At 37.4% G+C, this 18,959-nt stretch overlaps 1 protein-coding gene and 1 long non-coding RNA gene across 8 annotated transcripts in view; one reads left to right on the top strand and one right to left on the bottom strand.

Annotated features, from left to right (window-relative positions):
• LOC139985129 (alpha-N-acetyl-neuraminyl-2,3-beta-galactosyl-1,3-N-acetyl-galactosaminide alpha-2,6-sialyltransferase-like) overlaps positions 1-18,959 on the bottom strand; it is a 69,623-nt gene that overhangs the window by 34,083 nt on the left and 16,581 nt on the right. For 4 of the 7 annotated variants that reach the window (XM_071999375.1, XM_071999394.1, XM_071999385.1 and 1 more), the window contains one exon: positions 11,961-12,214. In XM_071999375.1, the coding sequence (XP_071855476.1) occupies positions 11,961-11,996 (36 nt within the window). In that variant the 5' untranslated portion in view covers positions 11,997-12,214. Of the gene's footprint in view, positions 1-11,960; positions 12,215-13,609; positions 13,739-14,797; positions 14,932-16,487; positions 16,608-18,959 lie in introns of those variants that run through there. The other 3 variants (XM_071999423.1, XM_071999411.1, XM_071999420.1) reach the window with 3 other exon arrangements.
• Positions 641-18,342, top strand: LOC139985177 (uncharacterized). The gene is made up of 4 exons (XR_011799334.1): positions 641-11,054; positions 11,690-11,769; positions 16,511-16,637; positions 18,124-18,342. It is a non-coding gene; the product is annotated as an uncharacterized lncRNA (long non-coding RNA).

The raw sequence follows: 18,959 nt of genomic DNA, 5'->3' as shown, positions 1-18,959 counted from the left end.
ATGTCCAACTAAGAAATTATTAAAGGGATTTGCTGGCTTAAAATACGTAAAATGCACGTCTATGAGATGGTTGAGGGATTGCTACAAATCTTTTCTGCTTCTCACTTAATTATTGGACAAATTTTCTTTAATGGTGATGGCTGTGCCAATTTGCTGAATCTACAATATTCTACGATCAACACTGTTCACATTAATTCTTTTAAATATGAAAAGAAAGTAAGACTATGACATCACAGATTTACAAACCGACACCATCCAGCTGGTACTTTTAATGTCTCAATGTGTGTTTGCCAAATTTAAACTTGGATCTTTCCAGCTTATACTGCCCTAAAAGCTCGGTGAAAATGAAACTGTTCTATGCAAATTTCATATATATAAATATTCATTTATTTTTATTGCATAATCTGTCTTGAAACATTTTGAGCTGCATAGAATTTGCCAGATTATTTAACAAGTACGTAGATTCTACAAACTTCAATCAAAATTTGCAAGCCCGCACAACAGATTATATGCCAATCATATCTCGCTGTTTTTTTTTACGAAAGTTAGGGGATATTGCAGACTCCACAAATATCTCGGTCATGCCAAAGATGATATTTGGGTTTGTGTCCCCTTCCCCCCCCCCAATAAAAAATATCAATATTACGTTCTTGTCTTCCTCCCTCCTACTGTAAGAGGCAAAAGCAGTTTGAGGAGAAAAATTTATTTCCATATTTTTATTTTATACAAATTTTTGCAAATAATTGTGGGGCTATAAAGGTATTTCTTGAGTTCTAATATGGCTCCAAAAAGCAAATTCGGAGGCCCTAGAAGTGGTAACACGAACCAGATGGAAAGGTCACATATACCCTCAAGGAAAAGATAGGAGATCCAAACAATATCTACAATTTTCTAATCTCCAAAGGTTGGTTGCAGACTTGCATGTATTATGAGAAACCCCCCCCCCCAAAAAAAGGGGGGAAAAATTATTGACTTTCAAGTTTCCCCAAAACAGAGTGACTGTTGAATAAATGAATTCAGTTAACTGATCAAAATTTTAGTTAAAAGAAATTAAATTTAACTATAAATCTTTTTTCTTTGGAAATTTCAGCACTGTGAGAGCAAATTAGCCGTCAATTTAACAACGTTTGAAGAATGAACAGAAACAAGTATTGAAATTTGGATATGCCACAGCCCATGCTGGTCAAATTCATTTGTAAAATTAACTTCCAAAATGAGCGAGTAAACTTGATGGTAGCGTCTTACCCCCACGGAGTCCAGAATTAACAGACAGAACTTTACGTTTTAGAATACACCGCACTGATTATTGACACGATCTGTCTGGCAGCTAGCTACTAGTGGCTTTGTCTTATTAATCGATGACTAATTGATACCAGACCTAATTGCTCCAATATACAATTTCCTATTAAAATACCTCCAAACGGCAGGTGGCATTTACAAATACTGGCCAGCAGATTGTGACACTTTTAAAAGGACGGATATATAGTCAGACCTCTCCTGGCATTTAAAGGGCTGACAGGAAAACAAAGCCATGGCTCCAAGACCATCAATTGTTCAAGTACTTCCCTTAGTCCTAATTTACTCAGAGCATGCTTGTGGGGATCTATACTGCAGACGAGATTGGCCAGGACCTGCCTGATATTACTCATACTGCAGCAGTAGTTATTGCTACGTATGTTAACAGACTTATGATAATGACCACAATGTACAGACTTAAGGGATCTTGACTTCAAAGAACATTTACTAATTGCGAGCACAATGACAAGCTTGTTAACAATCGTTATGAGTATGAAATGAACTTGGACAGCTGACGGTATAACATGGTACGAGTAGTGGTTACATGGATTGAACAGCCGAACCATCGGAAAGCACTTGATGACAATGATGATGATGCACATAAAGATTGGGAAGAGGTCTGTCGCCGAGGTGTCTTAAAATTCAGTATAGCATATATGTAGGCAGAGCTTATATAATAATAATAATAATAATCATAATCATAATAATAATCATAATCATAATAATCATAATCATGTAGATTATATAGCGCCACTCAAGGAAACAAGTAACTGCCCATGGCGCTTCAAAAAGTGGAAAACAACAACAGAAAAACTTGAGTCTTCAGTTAACTCTTGACAAGTGGATAGATGTTTTGCATTTTTATGGGAAACAATTTTCAGGTTCTGTACCCATAGATCATGGGAACCCATGGGAACCCATTTTCTTCAAAGCAAGTTATGGGAGCTTTTTTTTGAACCTACCACTTTCCTATTACTACACCTGCTTGTCACTTGCACCCCTGCCACAATAACCTCGCCAAAGTTCTACTGTATACAAATTCTGCCACTTTTAAATTCATGAAATTTCCATAGAAGACACCAGATCGTTTGAAAACAGAATAAATACGGAATGCGAAAGAAGGTCTCAGTCTCTCAGATGAAATTTTTGAAAGAGTATAATTTAAGAGAATTTGTGAGTGTCTAAGAGGCAAATCAGTAATCGTATTATAAGATAAATGAAACAGTCATGTATAATATGACTAACATGGTTTCAAGAGTTGTGAGGGAATAATCCAGTACTTGGCAAACTTTTAATTTTTTTTCATGTGGAAACGGTTTTCTCAGTCCTGTGGTTTTGTAGTCAATGTACCGACAGGCTGCTAAAAATGGAAAAGCTAAATAAAACAGTTCAAAGTGTGAATCTGATTTAAGTGGTTTGTATAGCAGTGAGGGAACAATCCATTAGCAACATTTTGTCATGGGAAACGGTTTCTCGGTTCTGTGGTTTTGCTGTCTCCGTACCGACAGGCTACTGTACTGGAAAATGTTAAAGCTAAATAAAACAGTTCAATGTTTAAATCTGACTAAAATGGTTTATATAGTAGTGAGCGAATAATCCAGCAGCGCATATTGTCTTGGAAACGGTTTCTCGGTTCTGTGGTTCTGCTGTCACCGTACCGACACGCTACCAGAAAATCAGTGGTTGTGTAAGCTAAATAAAGCAGTTTAGAATAAGTTACGGACACGCTACTGGAAACTTTCATTCCCTTGAAATCCAGGGGCCTGTTATTTGCTTTAATAATGTATGGTAATTTGTAGTGCGAAATTTTAATTAAGATTTTCGTGGTACAAGAAATTATATCACTCTAAAAGTTACATGTCTTGCCAGCAACATTCTCTCAATTAAGGATTGTGTTTAGGGAAGTTTACACATGGCCTCCATACGGGATATATTCTTAATTGGTTTCTATCTTTAATGATCGTTGTGGTTTAATTAACTGTAAAATATTCAAGCTACAACAACATATAGTTTCTACTAACAATGCAAGTAATTGAATTGCTCAATGCTACTGTATAATGGGGTATAAGGAATAACACTAAGATCAAGATGAAATAGATTTGCCTTGTTTAAATCACATTTTGAGATGCTTCTAGCGAGAGTGCTAATGTTCTGAGGAGCCAGGTGAGCTAGGAAGCAAAATAAACTTGTTATTTCAATTAAAAATAACGCAACTATGTACTTAACAAGGCACATGAAATACAGCTTGATATACATACAGAGTGCATGCATGTATCATCAACAATTTAGTCCTATTTGGCAGAGTCATTTTTGGTTTCCCGACAGGGAAAACTATGGAGGACTTCACTCTTACCGACCTTGCAAAATCCTGCAAATCGATTTAAGTTACAGAAAGACGCGAATAAAGGAGCACAAATTACAATGCAACCTTGGCTGTGACTTTTTTTTTATCTATTCTTTGACAAATAGTATTGGGCCCCGCTCATGCCTCCCCCTGCCCTCCCCCCCTTGTGAGCCTCAGCCTCAGGTCAAATGCAAACTTTGGTTGAGGCACAAACAAACTTCCATTGTATGTAATTGGCATGTATGCCCAGTCAGGAACCTCTATGCATTCATTGCTATATAGAATAAGTATAAAAAAACAAGAATCTAAAAATATTTCATCAAAATAATTTAAATTCAGTAGACGATGAATTGATTTCTATACAGTTCCCATAAGATACCAAAACTGTTCACAAAAGGCTATCACAATGTTTGCAGTTTACTGATATTTCTATGTTAGTATTTGTTGCAGGGAGATGCAAATTGTATGCGGTTTACTGATTTTCTATATTTTAACATTTGTTATAAAACCTCAATTTTAAGAAAGCTAGTACTGTAGACCGTACTAGACCCCAACAGAACTTACAGTGTGTTCTTGAATGGTTGGTTATGAATAAAATATCAAAATATGCAAAAATAATCATCACTGAATATTTATTGCCTCCAAATATGCTAGAGAGTCATAAAATGGGCACTAAATATTGCTCAAATATTGACAAGCATTTTTACCGATTCTCTTAAAGTAATTACGGTTTTCTGATTCTCTAAAAGTAATTATGGTTATATTAAGTCACACTGAGATATATATTCAGTTGTCTATTTTGACACTCTCCTCAACGGCCGCCAATAATGTGGTGGATCCGAGGATCAGAGAATCAATGAAAGTCCTTTTGAAAACTGAACTTTTTTTTTTTTTTGTGTTCTTAACTTTGTGGCCTGCACATTTCGATGACCTTTCAAGTAAGTGTGAGATTAATGGGTTGATCATGTATTAATTCTTCAAATTCTTCAAATGATGACAGTTCTCGTTCTCTCTATGTTAAGGCAACCAACAAGATTTCATCACAGGTCTTCCAGATAAAAATTATTGAGAAAACACCGAATAAACGAACAATTAAAATTGATGGTGTTCCCCATTTTGTCTTCATTGATTTTCAATCACAACTTGCAGAGAATCAGCTAACAGACTGACATAAAAATTAATTTTAATGAATAAATCTGAAGCAATGAAACAAACGATTCCCTTCACTTTCTGCCACGGCTGTTATGATAACCCATATGTTTGAAAGCATACCAGTAACACCCTTATCCATTCCATAAATATATATATTGCTTTCCAAACACACAAATCCCTTTGGCTAACTCCTGTCAAACCATTTGTGTAAATGCCAAAGAAACCTTGCAGTACAATTCTTGAAATGTGTCAAACACATGTCATTCATCCATGCTTTCATAAATTTGATGGTGAAACCACATTTCACACTCCTGCCTTAGAAGTACTGTACATGTGTCTGTTATAGTACCACCTTATTCCATGCACAGTCAATATGATTATTTACCTAGGAAGTATGGAGGAAGTGAGCTATCTCCCTGTATAGGCTTATAATCATGTTTAAAGTTATAATCAATTGTTTCAAAGTGAAATGAAAACATGGCTTCTAAAATCTTTCTCTACTTTGTACTCATTTGTTTTGTTCTTTTTCTTTTGTCTCTTTATTTAAACATTATTTCAGTTTAAGACTTTGCTAATTAAATAATTTTGCTAATGGAAATTTTTTTGCTAATTAAAATTTTGCTAATTAAATAACTGTGTGTAAAATGCTAACAGCATACATTGTGGGCAATTGGCATGCCAAAATCTTTTACAGATGATGAACATGTCCTGTATGGGGTCCCATTATAGGTGGGTACTTCCTATTAAAAGGAGACAAACATGAGATAAGAAAAACTACTTATTGGTAAAATTACACACTGTGTGATTTACTTCTCAAATTTTCACAGACATTGAAAATACTCGTTTTATTATCTACAGGAACAACAATAACAACAGCTGTTATGAAACAATGGTACATTTAGTTTGACCTCACATACAGATGACCTCACTTGTACATAAACCTAATGTCTGAGCTGGAAGGAATCCACTAATAACAGTTGTCACCCTTATTTCCTGTTTGTCAAGGATTGTAATTTTCGCGATAAACTGTAAGAGTGCTTACCACATGTACAGTAAGGAAGGCCAGTTGAGTCTAGTGTCATCTCCACAGAGGTGAGAAGTCCAATGTTTGGCCTGTGCAAGCAATAGTTATAATCTATTGTCATGCTATTGCTAATTTATCTATTGTCACACTACATGTATAATAGTGTTTACACGGGTCCAAAAATCGGGAACCGGGTACCCGAGAGCCGTTACCCGTCGGGTATCCGGGTACCCGGAAAAAATTGTTTACCCTCGTGTATCACGATTTTCAAGAAATTACCGATATTGGATGCTATAATAAATGAATTATATTCTCTACTGACAATGTCTTCATGTTCAAAAACGTATGTGTAAGGTAAGGTATAAAACCTTCCTCAATAATTTCTATTTGCTTTTTTTCTGTCATAAACTTGTTAATTACTTAATATAAATAACATTACTCTGTTTTACCTCCATGCTACTAATTAGTAGTAATGTTGTTAACATCGCACTGCCGCCGTTGCTTATGCTTGCTCTCCACGTCTATTGGATCAGACCATAAAATATCCCTTTAGCTCAGTTGTTACTACTACTATCTATTATGCAGGCCCAAGGTTCGCATTAGCCGCGAGATTACGCGATTCGCGCAATTTGATCGCATTTGGAATACACGATTAGTAAAAATCCACTTGCGATTATTATTTTTTAGTTATCCCGTCTATAATCCATAAACATGTCGTAAAATTCCTTGTCAGCCTTTCCTTCTATGAAATAAACGAATGAATAAATAATTATTTCTTCCAAATGGTAGCCTAACACCACACTAAGTCAATGCATGAGAAATCTAGCTAAGCCTAACCATCTGTTTATTCGCTGAAATTGTGACGCAGTTATAAGATATCCATGGAACACATTCATTATTGCTGTTACGTTCGACCACATGGTTGCCTAACACCACACTAAGTCAATGGGGTAATCTAGCATAGCCATTTGTTTATTAGCTGAAATTGTGACGTAGTTATAAGATATCCATGGAATACTTTCGTTATTGCTGTTATCTTCAACCACATGGTAGCCTAACACCACACTAAGTCAATGGGAAATCTGCCTAACCGTAGGTTTGCAATTTTTTTTTTTTAAATCACACTTTGTGTAGGATTCGGGTAATAAATTAGGAACCGGGTAGTATTGCGTCGGGCGGGTACCCGGGTACCCGGATAACCCGTGCAAACACTAATGTATAATAAATGCATACATTCCAAAACTTACTGGTTTGGATATAATTTAAGAGTGACGAGTTTACCTGTCTCCCCACAACTTTAGCATCCTCGTTCTACCATGACTAGCATGAACTGGTAACCTTTTATTCTTTCATTCTAGGCACTGTAGAATTAGAGTACTAAGGTCTTGGGGAGACAGGTAAGCGACGAGCAACGTAAATATTGATTACACTTGTGACCACTATCTTCTTTAGACAGACCCCCCCTTCACTTCCCCCTCCCACCTGAGGACCTGATCACCCTTGTTTCAGTGGGTGAGATCACATCTAAATATGTATAGTACATCATCAACACAATTCACATCAGTGAATAATTTAACTGACTCATTTGCATAGCAATATGCCATGCAAGGCTGGATCCATGCATTCCTACACAAATTATGCAAAGATGTACTGTCAGTAGCAGTTTTTTTCGGGGGGAAACCCCTCCACACCCACCCTACATGGAGGTAGGCTTCAACCTCATTGCCACTCGCCCTCCATGTCAAGATCCTACATCCACCCCTGTATCAACATGTTACTTTGTATTGGAAGTATTGGAGCTTTGACATGTTTGCTTTTCAACATATCACAAGTCTTTGAGAAACAACAAAGTTACAAGTTCAATTATAAGTCAAATTCCACCATTGTGGCTTTTTACAAAAGATTCTGAAAATGCAATTTGTTCCCAACACATTGCGGTAGTGACCGTAGTGCCTTCCATAATGGACAACCGCAAAACTACTTTACCGTAGTGTTGAGGGACCATGAAGGGTATATATCGGACAGGAAGTTCATGAACTTTGTTTTGGATATCTACGAGCCACCTACCTGGCTCAATTCTACTAAATATTGCACCTGCACATCTATGTAGCCTATAAATAACTGGTAACATTTTAGTACTGTGGCCCCACTACCTGAGGTTATAGAATACAGTATTAAGGCCCAGTAGATGGGAATAAGTTGCAAGTTTGTAGAGTTAAGACAGTTAATGGAGGTTCCACCAAGTTGCATCTCATGTTACTGGTTTCAGTGCAGTATATAAGTATCAGCGTTAATGCTGTAATTTGATACATTAAATTGCACATTATAGATCTGTGTGACTTGTATGTGCTGCAGATTACCAACTTTCCAGCACTTACTATATGTACCGTCACCATTGCTATGGTGACAAACTAATACTCTGCATGCATGTAACACAGGGTAAATATTATTTTGTTTTTAATTCTTTGGGGGGGAGGGGGGGGGGGGTTATCTGGTTCCTTTCTGTTCTTCTCTTGAATATTTAAAGTTGCCAAAAGTTAGCAAGAAGTGATTGAACATACAGTGTAGCTGGCTGGTGAAAATCATTCTTTGCATAATTGATTCAATCTTCACTTTTCTTTTCTATTTTCTCTTTTAATTTCCTTTTTCGTTTTACTTTTTCTTTGCCCCGTTGTCAAGCCGTCCACCGTATAGCTGTCTGTGTTGATGGCCTACAGTACGCCTCCCTCTCATGCATGTACATACATACTTAGTGGAGAACACAGCAAGATATATATACAGTATGAGCTTTACCTCGGTTTATCTAAACTTGGTTTTCTTATCGTTTTGCTTTTTCTAACTTTACCAACACTCTTCCCTAAGTTACCAGCTGCAACGTATTGATAAACCCAGCTGGGCAAATAACAGAATTGTTGACAAGACTACTTAAAGAGAGAGTTTTCATGTCAGTTGTCGGTTCAAAGTACAAAGGCTTAAACTAATGTCAAGTTTGAAGAACAATAGAAGCTCAATAACATGAAGAAGACAGAGGCCTGATTCAGGCAGCAAAAAATCGGAACGGGTACCTGTTATTCTTACCAGGTCGGGATGCGGGTACCTGAACCTCCGGACCGAATGTTGAAAAACAAAATCGTGGAAGTAGCCAAGCACAATGTATATTAATGGCAGATCACTATGCCACCTTACATAACATCTCCGAAATATAGGTTTTCAAACGATACTCCTGTTGTTATGAACAACTGAATTTCATGTTTTGATGTATAATAAATTGTAATGCAATGCACATGAAATAAAGAAAAACCTTGCAAAAAAATACCTACTGTTTCTTTTACTACGATCCAGGGTTCGCATTAGCCGCGGGATTGCGTGATTCCCTCAATTTGATTTTAAATCTCTGTAAATTGCTGCTATCTTCGACCGCATGGTGGCCTAACACCAAACCAAGTCAATGGGGAAATCTAGCCTAACCATCTGTCTATTCGCTTAAATTGTGACGCAGTTGGCTGGAACTAAAGTTTCCATGGAATACTTTTATTATTGCTGCTATCTTCGACCAGATGATAGCCTAACACCACACTAAGTCAATGGGAAAATCTAGCCTAAACATCAGTTTACAAAAAAAAAAAAAAAAAAAAAAAGCAACACACACTTTGCGTAGCCTTTTTAATAACTTTCCATAAGCTGGAAATCAGCAATTGTTTGGAAGTAATGCGCTACGTGTGTGCTATGTTTGTGCTACTGTTGCTACTACTGTACGATGACATATTGAAGGTTTCAATTTTGAGTAGTTTTCACCGGTATAATGTTTCCATTTTTGGTGGTGAGTGATTTTATCCACACTAAAAAGAGTCATTAAGAAGGGCTAAAACTTGAAATAGAAAGTAATTAAAACAACCATCTAAACAAGTTGGGAGTTATGTCATGATATTAATCTTCCGTATTCGCCTGTCTTGATTAATCAATACATGCAGATCTACGGAAATATTGTAATCATGAAAGCACTTGCGTAACATTTACGCGATCCCCCCCCCTCCACCCATTTTGTGCATTTTCGATTCGGGTACCCGACCGAACATTTGGGAACTATGGCCTACTGAGCCATATAATGGAATAATTAATGCAAGCAATGTGCACTGATCCATTCAGTCAGGTATCTCTATACTTTAGGATATAACATACTGTTAATTAATGTACTACAATAGTGAAAAAGAGAGTAAGTTAATCTATCAGGATATGGAAAAATTCAACGAATACGAGAAGAGGAAGTTTTTATTATGTTGTAATTAAATGTCTCGACTATAAATATTAATTTCAAGAGCTCTGTCGTTAAGACGCATTAATAAATTATAAAGTTGATGTTTGGCTTATGATTGCTTCATTTTCAGCAACATTAATTGGAAACGTGGTGCTAAAGTTGTGAGACAGGTAAGCGAGGAGCGAAGTAAATTTATAAATTTTATGTTGGACTAATGATCGCTTCATGTTCATCAACATTTATGGGTTAATGAGCAACACTTTGTCTTTGTCTTCAATTGTTTTAATTAATGTTACTCCTTAATCCACCCACCCCAAGAATACATAAATAAACAGAGGAATTCTGGTATCTTTAAATACTGAGCTAGCTAGCATTTAACAAAGCTACTCCAATGTAACAGTTAAGTTCTGGCTTCTAGCTCAAGTTGACATGTCCCTTCGCATGACCCGTGTGGGCCAGGTTGGGCCCCTGGGACAATTGTTCCACAGTGCCCTATTTTAAAAAATCATCTTCATAAAATTCATGGTACATTCATGGATGTATCAAAAACAAACTTCTGATGAGTGGCATCTCAGATTTGATCCATCCTTACAGTCTCCTAAAATGGATCTGTTGTACAGTATTCCCAATTGACCTCTGACCTCTTCAGGACTGCCCCTTTGTGTTTCAGCTTGAACATAGCCAGGTTCTTTCAATATGCACTGGGATACTTGTTTGCTATGCTATGCTGGATGCACTTTTTTTTAATAAATCTGTATAGTTTACGCACTGTTTCACACACCTAATTCTTAAAAATCAATTTTGCAATTTACAGAAATCTCTCTGATTATTGTCTGTACAGTACTAATAGAAAGTTCAGTTTGCAATATATATTTAAATGTACTTTATGACAACCTCTTTCTCTTTCGTAGACTTCCTCCTGAACGTTGAGTATCATGACTACCGATGGAATATCAGTGCCGTGCAAAATGTGTAACGAGAACGTATGATATATGTGTAAAAGACATGTAAAACACACCATAAATTGAATGTGGAGAGTATCGAGTAATATATTCTGAATAATAAACTGTATGGCATACTGGAAGCAAAGATAATTTATGGGAAAAAACCTATAAAATACTTAAATACTTCTCTATTGAAGAGAGCATGGAAATGAAAACAAGGAAACACGACTTCAGGCATTACAAGGAATTAACATGCAGATTGTGTACACGTCTAGTGACATGGTAATGGAGGGCTACAGCAGGATAAGCTGATTTAACAGGTCTTCCAGGATCTGTGATAAATCATAAAACTTACTGGTTTAGATACTTACGAGTGACAAGCTTACCTGTCTCCTCACAACCTTAGTACCTCATTCTAAGGTTGTGGGGAGACAGGTAAGCGAGGAGCGAAGTAAATTTGTGGTGTTCCAAACACAAATAGACAGATCTATACTGTAATAGACTTAACTTTTTCTTACTTTCATCTTATCACACTCCCATCGCCATTTTCCCCCTTCCCTGCCCCTTCCCGCCTCTCCATCCCTCCTTCGATGCCAAATCCTCTCCTTAACTAGTTTTAACTCCCCTAGAAATAATTTGAAGGGTCAGAACTTCCGGTACTTATTTACTTTCAGATCCGAAGGCCGATCAGATAAGTGCGTCCCTCCTGCCACTCGAGGACATTTAACATCATGCTGACCGGTCTGCAAGTTTTGTAAGTAATTTTTAAGATATTTATCATGTTTACAAGTGCAGCATAACATACAAATAGACGCACACATAAACACACTATCATCACACACATCCATTTATTTTCCTTCCACAAGGAACGAAATACTTCATCAAAATTCGGGCGGTGCCACAATATGAGGGGATCAATACTGGTGACCTTTGAGTCAATCTTACCCTTGTCTGGCCTAGTACCCTATGGATGATCTTCATGACGACCTCCCAGAAACCTCAGCTGCCCTGCCTGTCTTTGCCGATGGCCTCCTCTCTATCCGGATGCCCTTTGGTTGTTCCTCTTCTTTCTCGAAAAACAGTAAATTGAAAATGAGATGATATTCTTGTGACTTGTCTTGTTCTTGCGTGTCGGAGGTTGGTGACATCTTGCCGTCGGATTTAGTACATGATTGTAAGAGCAATCACAACAGGTTTGTCTGGAGAGAAAGAGGAGAGAAAGAGGGATAAAATTATTTACAGTTTTCCACAAAAAAAGGATGTTCATCTCATATATATGTGTGTACTGTATACATAAAGTATATATTTATTCTGTACATTCTTACCACAATACCTTACACACACATGTCTCCTATGAGTTATAATCCAAAGCAATGACTCAACAATGCCTGTAGTACCATTGTTCGTTTTCTGAGAAATTGCCAGTTTAATTCCAAGTTTGGGATCCAAATTTGGGACCCTTCTGTGAAGCTGTTCAACTACAAATATATATGGCAATAACCAAGACAAAAAAAAAAAAAAGGCTGACAGCTGGCCTGCATGTGAAGGAAGCTATCAAGAAAAACTGATCAGTTTAATAGTTGTAACCCTTGACCCTTGAAATTATTTTGTGCCACTCATATTCTTCACATGCTGTAGTCATCATCTGGGTATGTTAGGCCGCAGGTTGGAAAACTGCAGTTTGGATTGAGAAGAAGAATAGGGAGACAATGCAGTGGGCGGTACCAGGCAGGCAGGATTAATACTGGGGAGGGGGGGGGATAATACTGGTGGAAATTTGTTGAAATGCCACCAATATAGAAGATGAGAGTACTTACACAGACTGACAAGACAGGTAAGTGGAGGGGGAGTCCAGTAAATTCAAAACATTTTGAAGTTTTGTTTTAATGATTGGAATTTCTACATACTGTACTGTACAGCTTACAGATCTATGTTGACAAGAAAGGGAGGAAACATTCCAGACACAAATTTATGGTCTAAAGACTTGCTTAAATTGGCAGAGGAGCAGTATAACATGTCCCTCTGGAGCTCAAAGGCACCTTTTGCTTCCTCCCCCCCCCCCCCTCCCTGCCTCCTTATGTATACATGTACAAACCAAAGTAGACAGTTGCCGGTACATGTATGTCTAATGGCCTCAAAGTTTTTCTGGCCTTTTGACATGGAGGGGGGGGGGGGGGGGGTGGGGTGAGGCCCTTGTACTGAGGGGAACCCTTGACCTTGAGGGGCCTCTAACCACTTGCCTGATCTGCCTATCGAAAGAAATCCAGCATTGATTGGATGGCCATAAAACTAACAAACTACTGTAATGCAAGTAGTGTGTGTCTGATAGTCAGAGTATATACCTATCCTTTTAGCACAGATCAAAAGAACAAAATTCTGAGGACAAAATGGTCTGAGAGAAAGAGGCGGAGGAGAAAACTGATGATGTGGTTTATACTGTCCAGCAGTAATAAATTCACCTGGTGACAAAGCTATACATACATGTACGTAGCTATTATGATTAAGATTACATAATTTTGCTAGAAATACAAAATATTAAAAATCTCTTTCATGTTCACACTGTATTCATAGCATGAGTCATCAGAGATTCTTACTGTATATATTAATGTACAAATGTTCTAACGACTGCCAAATGTTCCAAACGAACTCCAACCTTTGGTGCAATAAATTCAAGAGCAGCTTAATTAATGCCTAGATATTCCTATTGCTTAATCAAAGCCTACTGTACTGTATATTCCCTTTGCTCATTGGTGGACGGTGATAGCAGATGCTGTAGGCGCTGTGTACATGTACAAAATGCTATCATTTGTTACAAAAAATTAATAACGCGATTGGTTCTTTTGAAAGAAATGTGGAAAAACTCAGTAAATATATAGTAACCATTCGGCCTATCCAGCTCCTAGCACAAACACAATCGTACTCTCATTTCAATGGGTATTGTAGCTTTAGGTCTCCATTGGTTAGAAACAGGAACTAATATTGTATGCTATTGTCTACTGTAGGTATACAGATATCACAAACAGGCAATAAAGTAAAATTGAAAAACTGTACCAGCTACTCTCAGACATAGATGATACAAAAGCCAGAACAGACTTGGACAATTCCGCGAAATAGTAAGAATTTGCCTGTTTTTCCCTCTGAAACTCTGTAAGTCTGTGACTTTTATTCAAGCTGAAAGGACGACTTTGAATGTAGACTTGTGCATCAATATATGCTATAGACCAATACAGAATAATAAATGAGAGCTAGTAATGCTTCTAATTATAGATATACTCTGTTTTTCGAGATATTCACCTTTAAAGAAATTGATGTTAATTACTAGAAATGATCCTTTACGGCTAAATTCAAGATAAAGACAATTAAGTTGAAGTCAGTACTAGCATGGAGGTCTGTTTTACCTCCATGGTACTAGCCTTTAACCCAAATGTTAATCCTTCGTTTTACGACTTCTAGTAACTCAACCGAAACCTTTTTTTTTTTTTTAACTTTAAAACCAACAGGACACACTTGCATGACAGATCCATACCATACATAAAATGAACTGTTACACTCCCTAGATGTTAAAATTGTTTCTGAAAAAGTCAATCATTATGAAATTATTGCATCCATGGAAACTTTGACTGGACTGGATGAGAAGATTCTTAAATAAAAAGTATTAAAAACACCACAAGACACATTTACAACCAGCCGCAAGCCTGCAATCCCATCACTCGTAGCCCTTGCTCTTTCTAATTTAAATGCTGACTCAAGTGAACAATTGAAAGTACAGAAAGTATACATACCTAGATATAATTCCACTCACACTACTGTAGTTAGGTAACAAACTCCACCCCACATCAAACAGTCCTCTCTACACAGTACTTACTTTAGGATCAACTCACAAGAGACATACTATACTGTAACGATGAAAGCACACTTCATACAGTACAGCTCATACCCTCTGTGTAGCAGAGCTCCGTATAATACTGTACAGTACCTCACACTTATACAGTATTGGATTCACATCAAACCACTCATACATGTATACACACAGACAGATTGCCTGAATAATAACAACTTATCCTGTCTTAATAATACACCCAATATACCCCACCCCCCCCCTCTCATACACACAATCACTATGAAATACCACAAATATTTCACTTCTGGCAGACTGAAAAATTCCAAATCTTTCAGAGACTATATACAGTAGTTTCCTCCCAAGTGATTATCCTGACTTTTTTGAGAGGAATCAGCTGAGGTCAGAGCAATGGTTTATCTGAGATTAGCCTGGTGAGATGGAAACCCACACTAAGGTCAATGTCACAGAGTAGAGGCCAGGGGAACTCCTCTTATTGGACTGGTATACTACTAACTATGTAATAGTTCTCTCTGGGAAATTGTCACCAGTTATCAAATTTAAAACCTCTACTTGGGTTGTTAATTAATAATCCTAAATAATCAAAACAAATAAACTGTGAGGCTCATCAAAACTTGTCAAGTCACAATTTTTGGCTCAGAAACTCAGTCACATGAGACCTTGGACTGCTAGAGCCATAATTTCCTTCCCAATGTCCGACTAGCCCCCTCTTCTTCTCCCTCCCTCGTCTCCCCTCTCCCCCTCCCCTATTCTCCCCCTCCCCTATTCTCTCCCTCCCCTCTTCTCCCCTCCCCTCTTCTCCCCCTCCCCTCTTCTCCCCTCCCCTCTTCTCCCCCTCCTCTCTTCTCCCCTCCCCTCTTCTCCCCCTCCCCTCTTCTCCCCCTCCCCTCTTCTCCCCCTCCCCTCTTCTACCCTCCCCTCTTCTCCCCTCCCCTCTTCCCCCTCCCCTCTTCCCCCTCCCATCTTCCCCCTCCCCTCTTCTCCCCCTCCCCTCTCACCCTTCTCTCTCCCTCTGCAAAACTGCAAAACTCAATCATTCATCTGTGCATGGCAATTCACATACTGTTTCACTTTCAGTTGTTTGGTACACTAAGCATAAATAAGTATCATCAATGACAAACAGCCAAAAACATGAGAAGCAAGTCAGATTCCCAATTTTATAGATCCAAAGTCCAGATTCTGGAAATCATCCTGCAGATACCTGTAGGGCTCATTAAAAAATATTCGTCAAGCACCAAAATAGTCTAATGACGGGAGGGCATGGCAGCACGGGAAAGGAGTGTTTCACAAATGGTTGTTTGCTCCTGTTTCAATTACACTGTACCCAGGCTGGTCTATTGGGCTCACCATTAAACAATGGGCTTACAATATTGATTAATCAATCGGACACCTTTTAACAGTATTCTTTATAGCGTTCTCTTTTTTCTGTAGTATTCAATAAATACCAATGACCGAGGTTGTAACAATTAAGATCAGAATTAGTGTCCAGTTGAGTTATAGTGTGTAATATAGCATGACTAAAATAACAGAGAGAAAACAAGTTAAACAACTGATTCTTTAAAGTGCAGGAAATTTGCCCATGCTAGAAATTCAAATAAATGGTTGTAACTCACTTTCAAATTTTCAATGTTCACAGGCTTTTACTCTGAATGGCAAATTTTGTAGCACGGGTCTATAACTCCTCCCAACTAGGGCACCGATGACGCAGTAGTTCAACTACAATCTACCTGATGTCAACGAGACATTGAACAAAGTATTTAATGGTTAGTTGTACTATAAGGAGATATACTAAAAAGTTATTCATTTCTATTCCTGGCATGGTTTTTGTGGATTAAAGGAACGGATCTTTGATATTTAATGATAGCTTGTTTACTATCAGCGATAGGGTTCAAAACACACAAAAAATTAAAAAAATCTGTATTTCAAGCCAGAAATCTTGGATCCTAAAATTTGTGTCACGACAACGCAGTGAATCTCTGCATCATCACAGTTTTTGTGCAGTCTCGTGCAGTACAAAATAAATTATCCCATATGAAAATAATATGATACAAAAGGCCACGACCACAGTAGTCGTCACTCACCCGAACGGCCGAACCTCCTTGAAAATTCAACTGTTTTACTTCTACCATTCAGCGGAACAAAATCCAACCGTCCAGGAAAGACATGTATTTATAAGCAAAAAGGAATACAAAAACTTTCCCGCTGGCATTTACAATAAAATATAATTCGATATTTTAATGGATATTTGATACCACAGAATCTATATACAGAAACCGGAAAATGTATGAGGAAGATCCCATATTTTATTAAATGACTTTCTTCCTGCAGTTAGCTTGACGCTAAACCTTGGACCAAACACACGTTTACTCTCTTCAATATTCCTGAGAGATGAGAAACGGTCCAAAGACCATGTGGCACTCTGTAAATAATTCATTAATTTTATCAATCTTGATGGCAGACGACTATACTATAGTCTCATAAACTGGCACATGCATATATCCAAAAATGATTAATGAGAATTGGGAATGTAAGTAAAAGATCTGCACAAATGCATTAAAAAACCTTTTTTTGAGTCTATACAGTAGTTGTTTCTTTGTCTATTTTTTTGTAATATATAACACGGAACAGTATAATGCAGTTGGGAACATCCAAATGGATTCCAGTAGAAGGATTCCAGTACGTACAAACATCCTATTTCCCTATATATCCAATTTACTGTATTATCTGAAAGGTTTCTTTTAATTACAGTTTAGTCTTCATATTGATGTTACAGGTATACAGTCCAAGAAAAAAAATTGAAATTTTAATATCTCCTTTTAACTTCATATTTAAACAACAGAGCATCCTCTTGATATACTATACCATATGCCCAAGGTTGAAAAAAATGTAACAAATTGTAAACTGTGATTTGAGGCCATAATAGTCTTGTTTTCCCATTGAGCTACTCTGTGTGGCATCTGAGGAAACTGACCTAATGACCGTAGTATTAAGTAATTAGACTTAATAGTCCAGTCACTCTAATTGATCAACATCAGCTGTTTAAACTCAAAACTGTTCTATAAATACAATCTGGAGTTTCTGGACTGTCATAGCAGTGTTTCTTTAACAGTCTACAAAATCAACATTCCAAAAGTCATCTACTGTATTAACAACAACAAAATATGTCAGCAAAAGGGCAAAAAATTATTGCAAATCATTTTAAAATGATCCAATAAGATCCAGAATGTGTTCTTTTTGTTTTTCAAACAGAGACTAACCTTATTCCAAAGAAAGAGAGCAACCTGAACATCTATGGATCCAAGTTTGCTTTATATAGCTCTATATGCTGAAAGGTTCACCTTGGTGAAGATTACTGTACAGTTACAAGATTGAGGAAAAAGATATCATTACATTTTTATTTCAATGTTTTCCCGTATCTTTATTTTAATTGCCATGGGAGGCAGGAGAAGGCATGAGAGGATGTATAGTACTGTGTCTGTGAGTGAGGTCAACCTTACCCGAATGTCTTTTTCCCAGACCATATTGAATGCCTAAACACCCAGCTACGTGCAACTTTCTCGTCACTTAGAGGAAAGGTACTTCATTCTTCTGAGAACCTCTTTAAAGTTATTCCTTCAGAGTAAAGTGGGTTAATTGCATCACTGCACATCATTCCAACAAAGATAGTCACACCTAATGTATTGTAACAGTAGTAATAATAATAATAATAATACAGTGGATTTATATAAATAGCGCCAAATCAGAGCCAAGAAGTAGAGCTGCTCTAGGTGCTTAACAAAACAAGTCAATCCCAATCAAGTGAACAAGTACAGAGATTGTACGTACGTGTACAGGATGTTGTTACAGTATTTAACCGAGTTCCTCAACCTTCTTCTCGAAGGCTCCGACGTTTAATTACCAAATGGTAGGATTTTTTGAGAATAGAGTTTTTCTACTCTCTTCCTGTGCTCAAGGCACCTTCGGTGGTTAAGAATGCAAGAAGGGGTGGTAGACTGGAATGGTCCGATCACTGAGAGAGCATATACTATGCTATTTACAATAAAGGTTACCAGGCTGTGTTTTAAATTAGACACAAAAGTGCATTT

Source organism: Apostichopus japonicus, chromosome 2 (genome assembly GCF_037975245.1).
Source record: "Apostichopus japonicus isolate 1M-3 chromosome 2, ASM3797524v1, whole genome shotgun sequence".
NCBI lineage: Eukaryota > Metazoa > Echinodermata > Holothuroidea > Aspidochirotida > Stichopodidae > Apostichopus > Apostichopus japonicus.
Note: the sequence above shows the minus strand (reverse complement) of the source record. Positions and strands in the feature narration are given on the sequence as shown.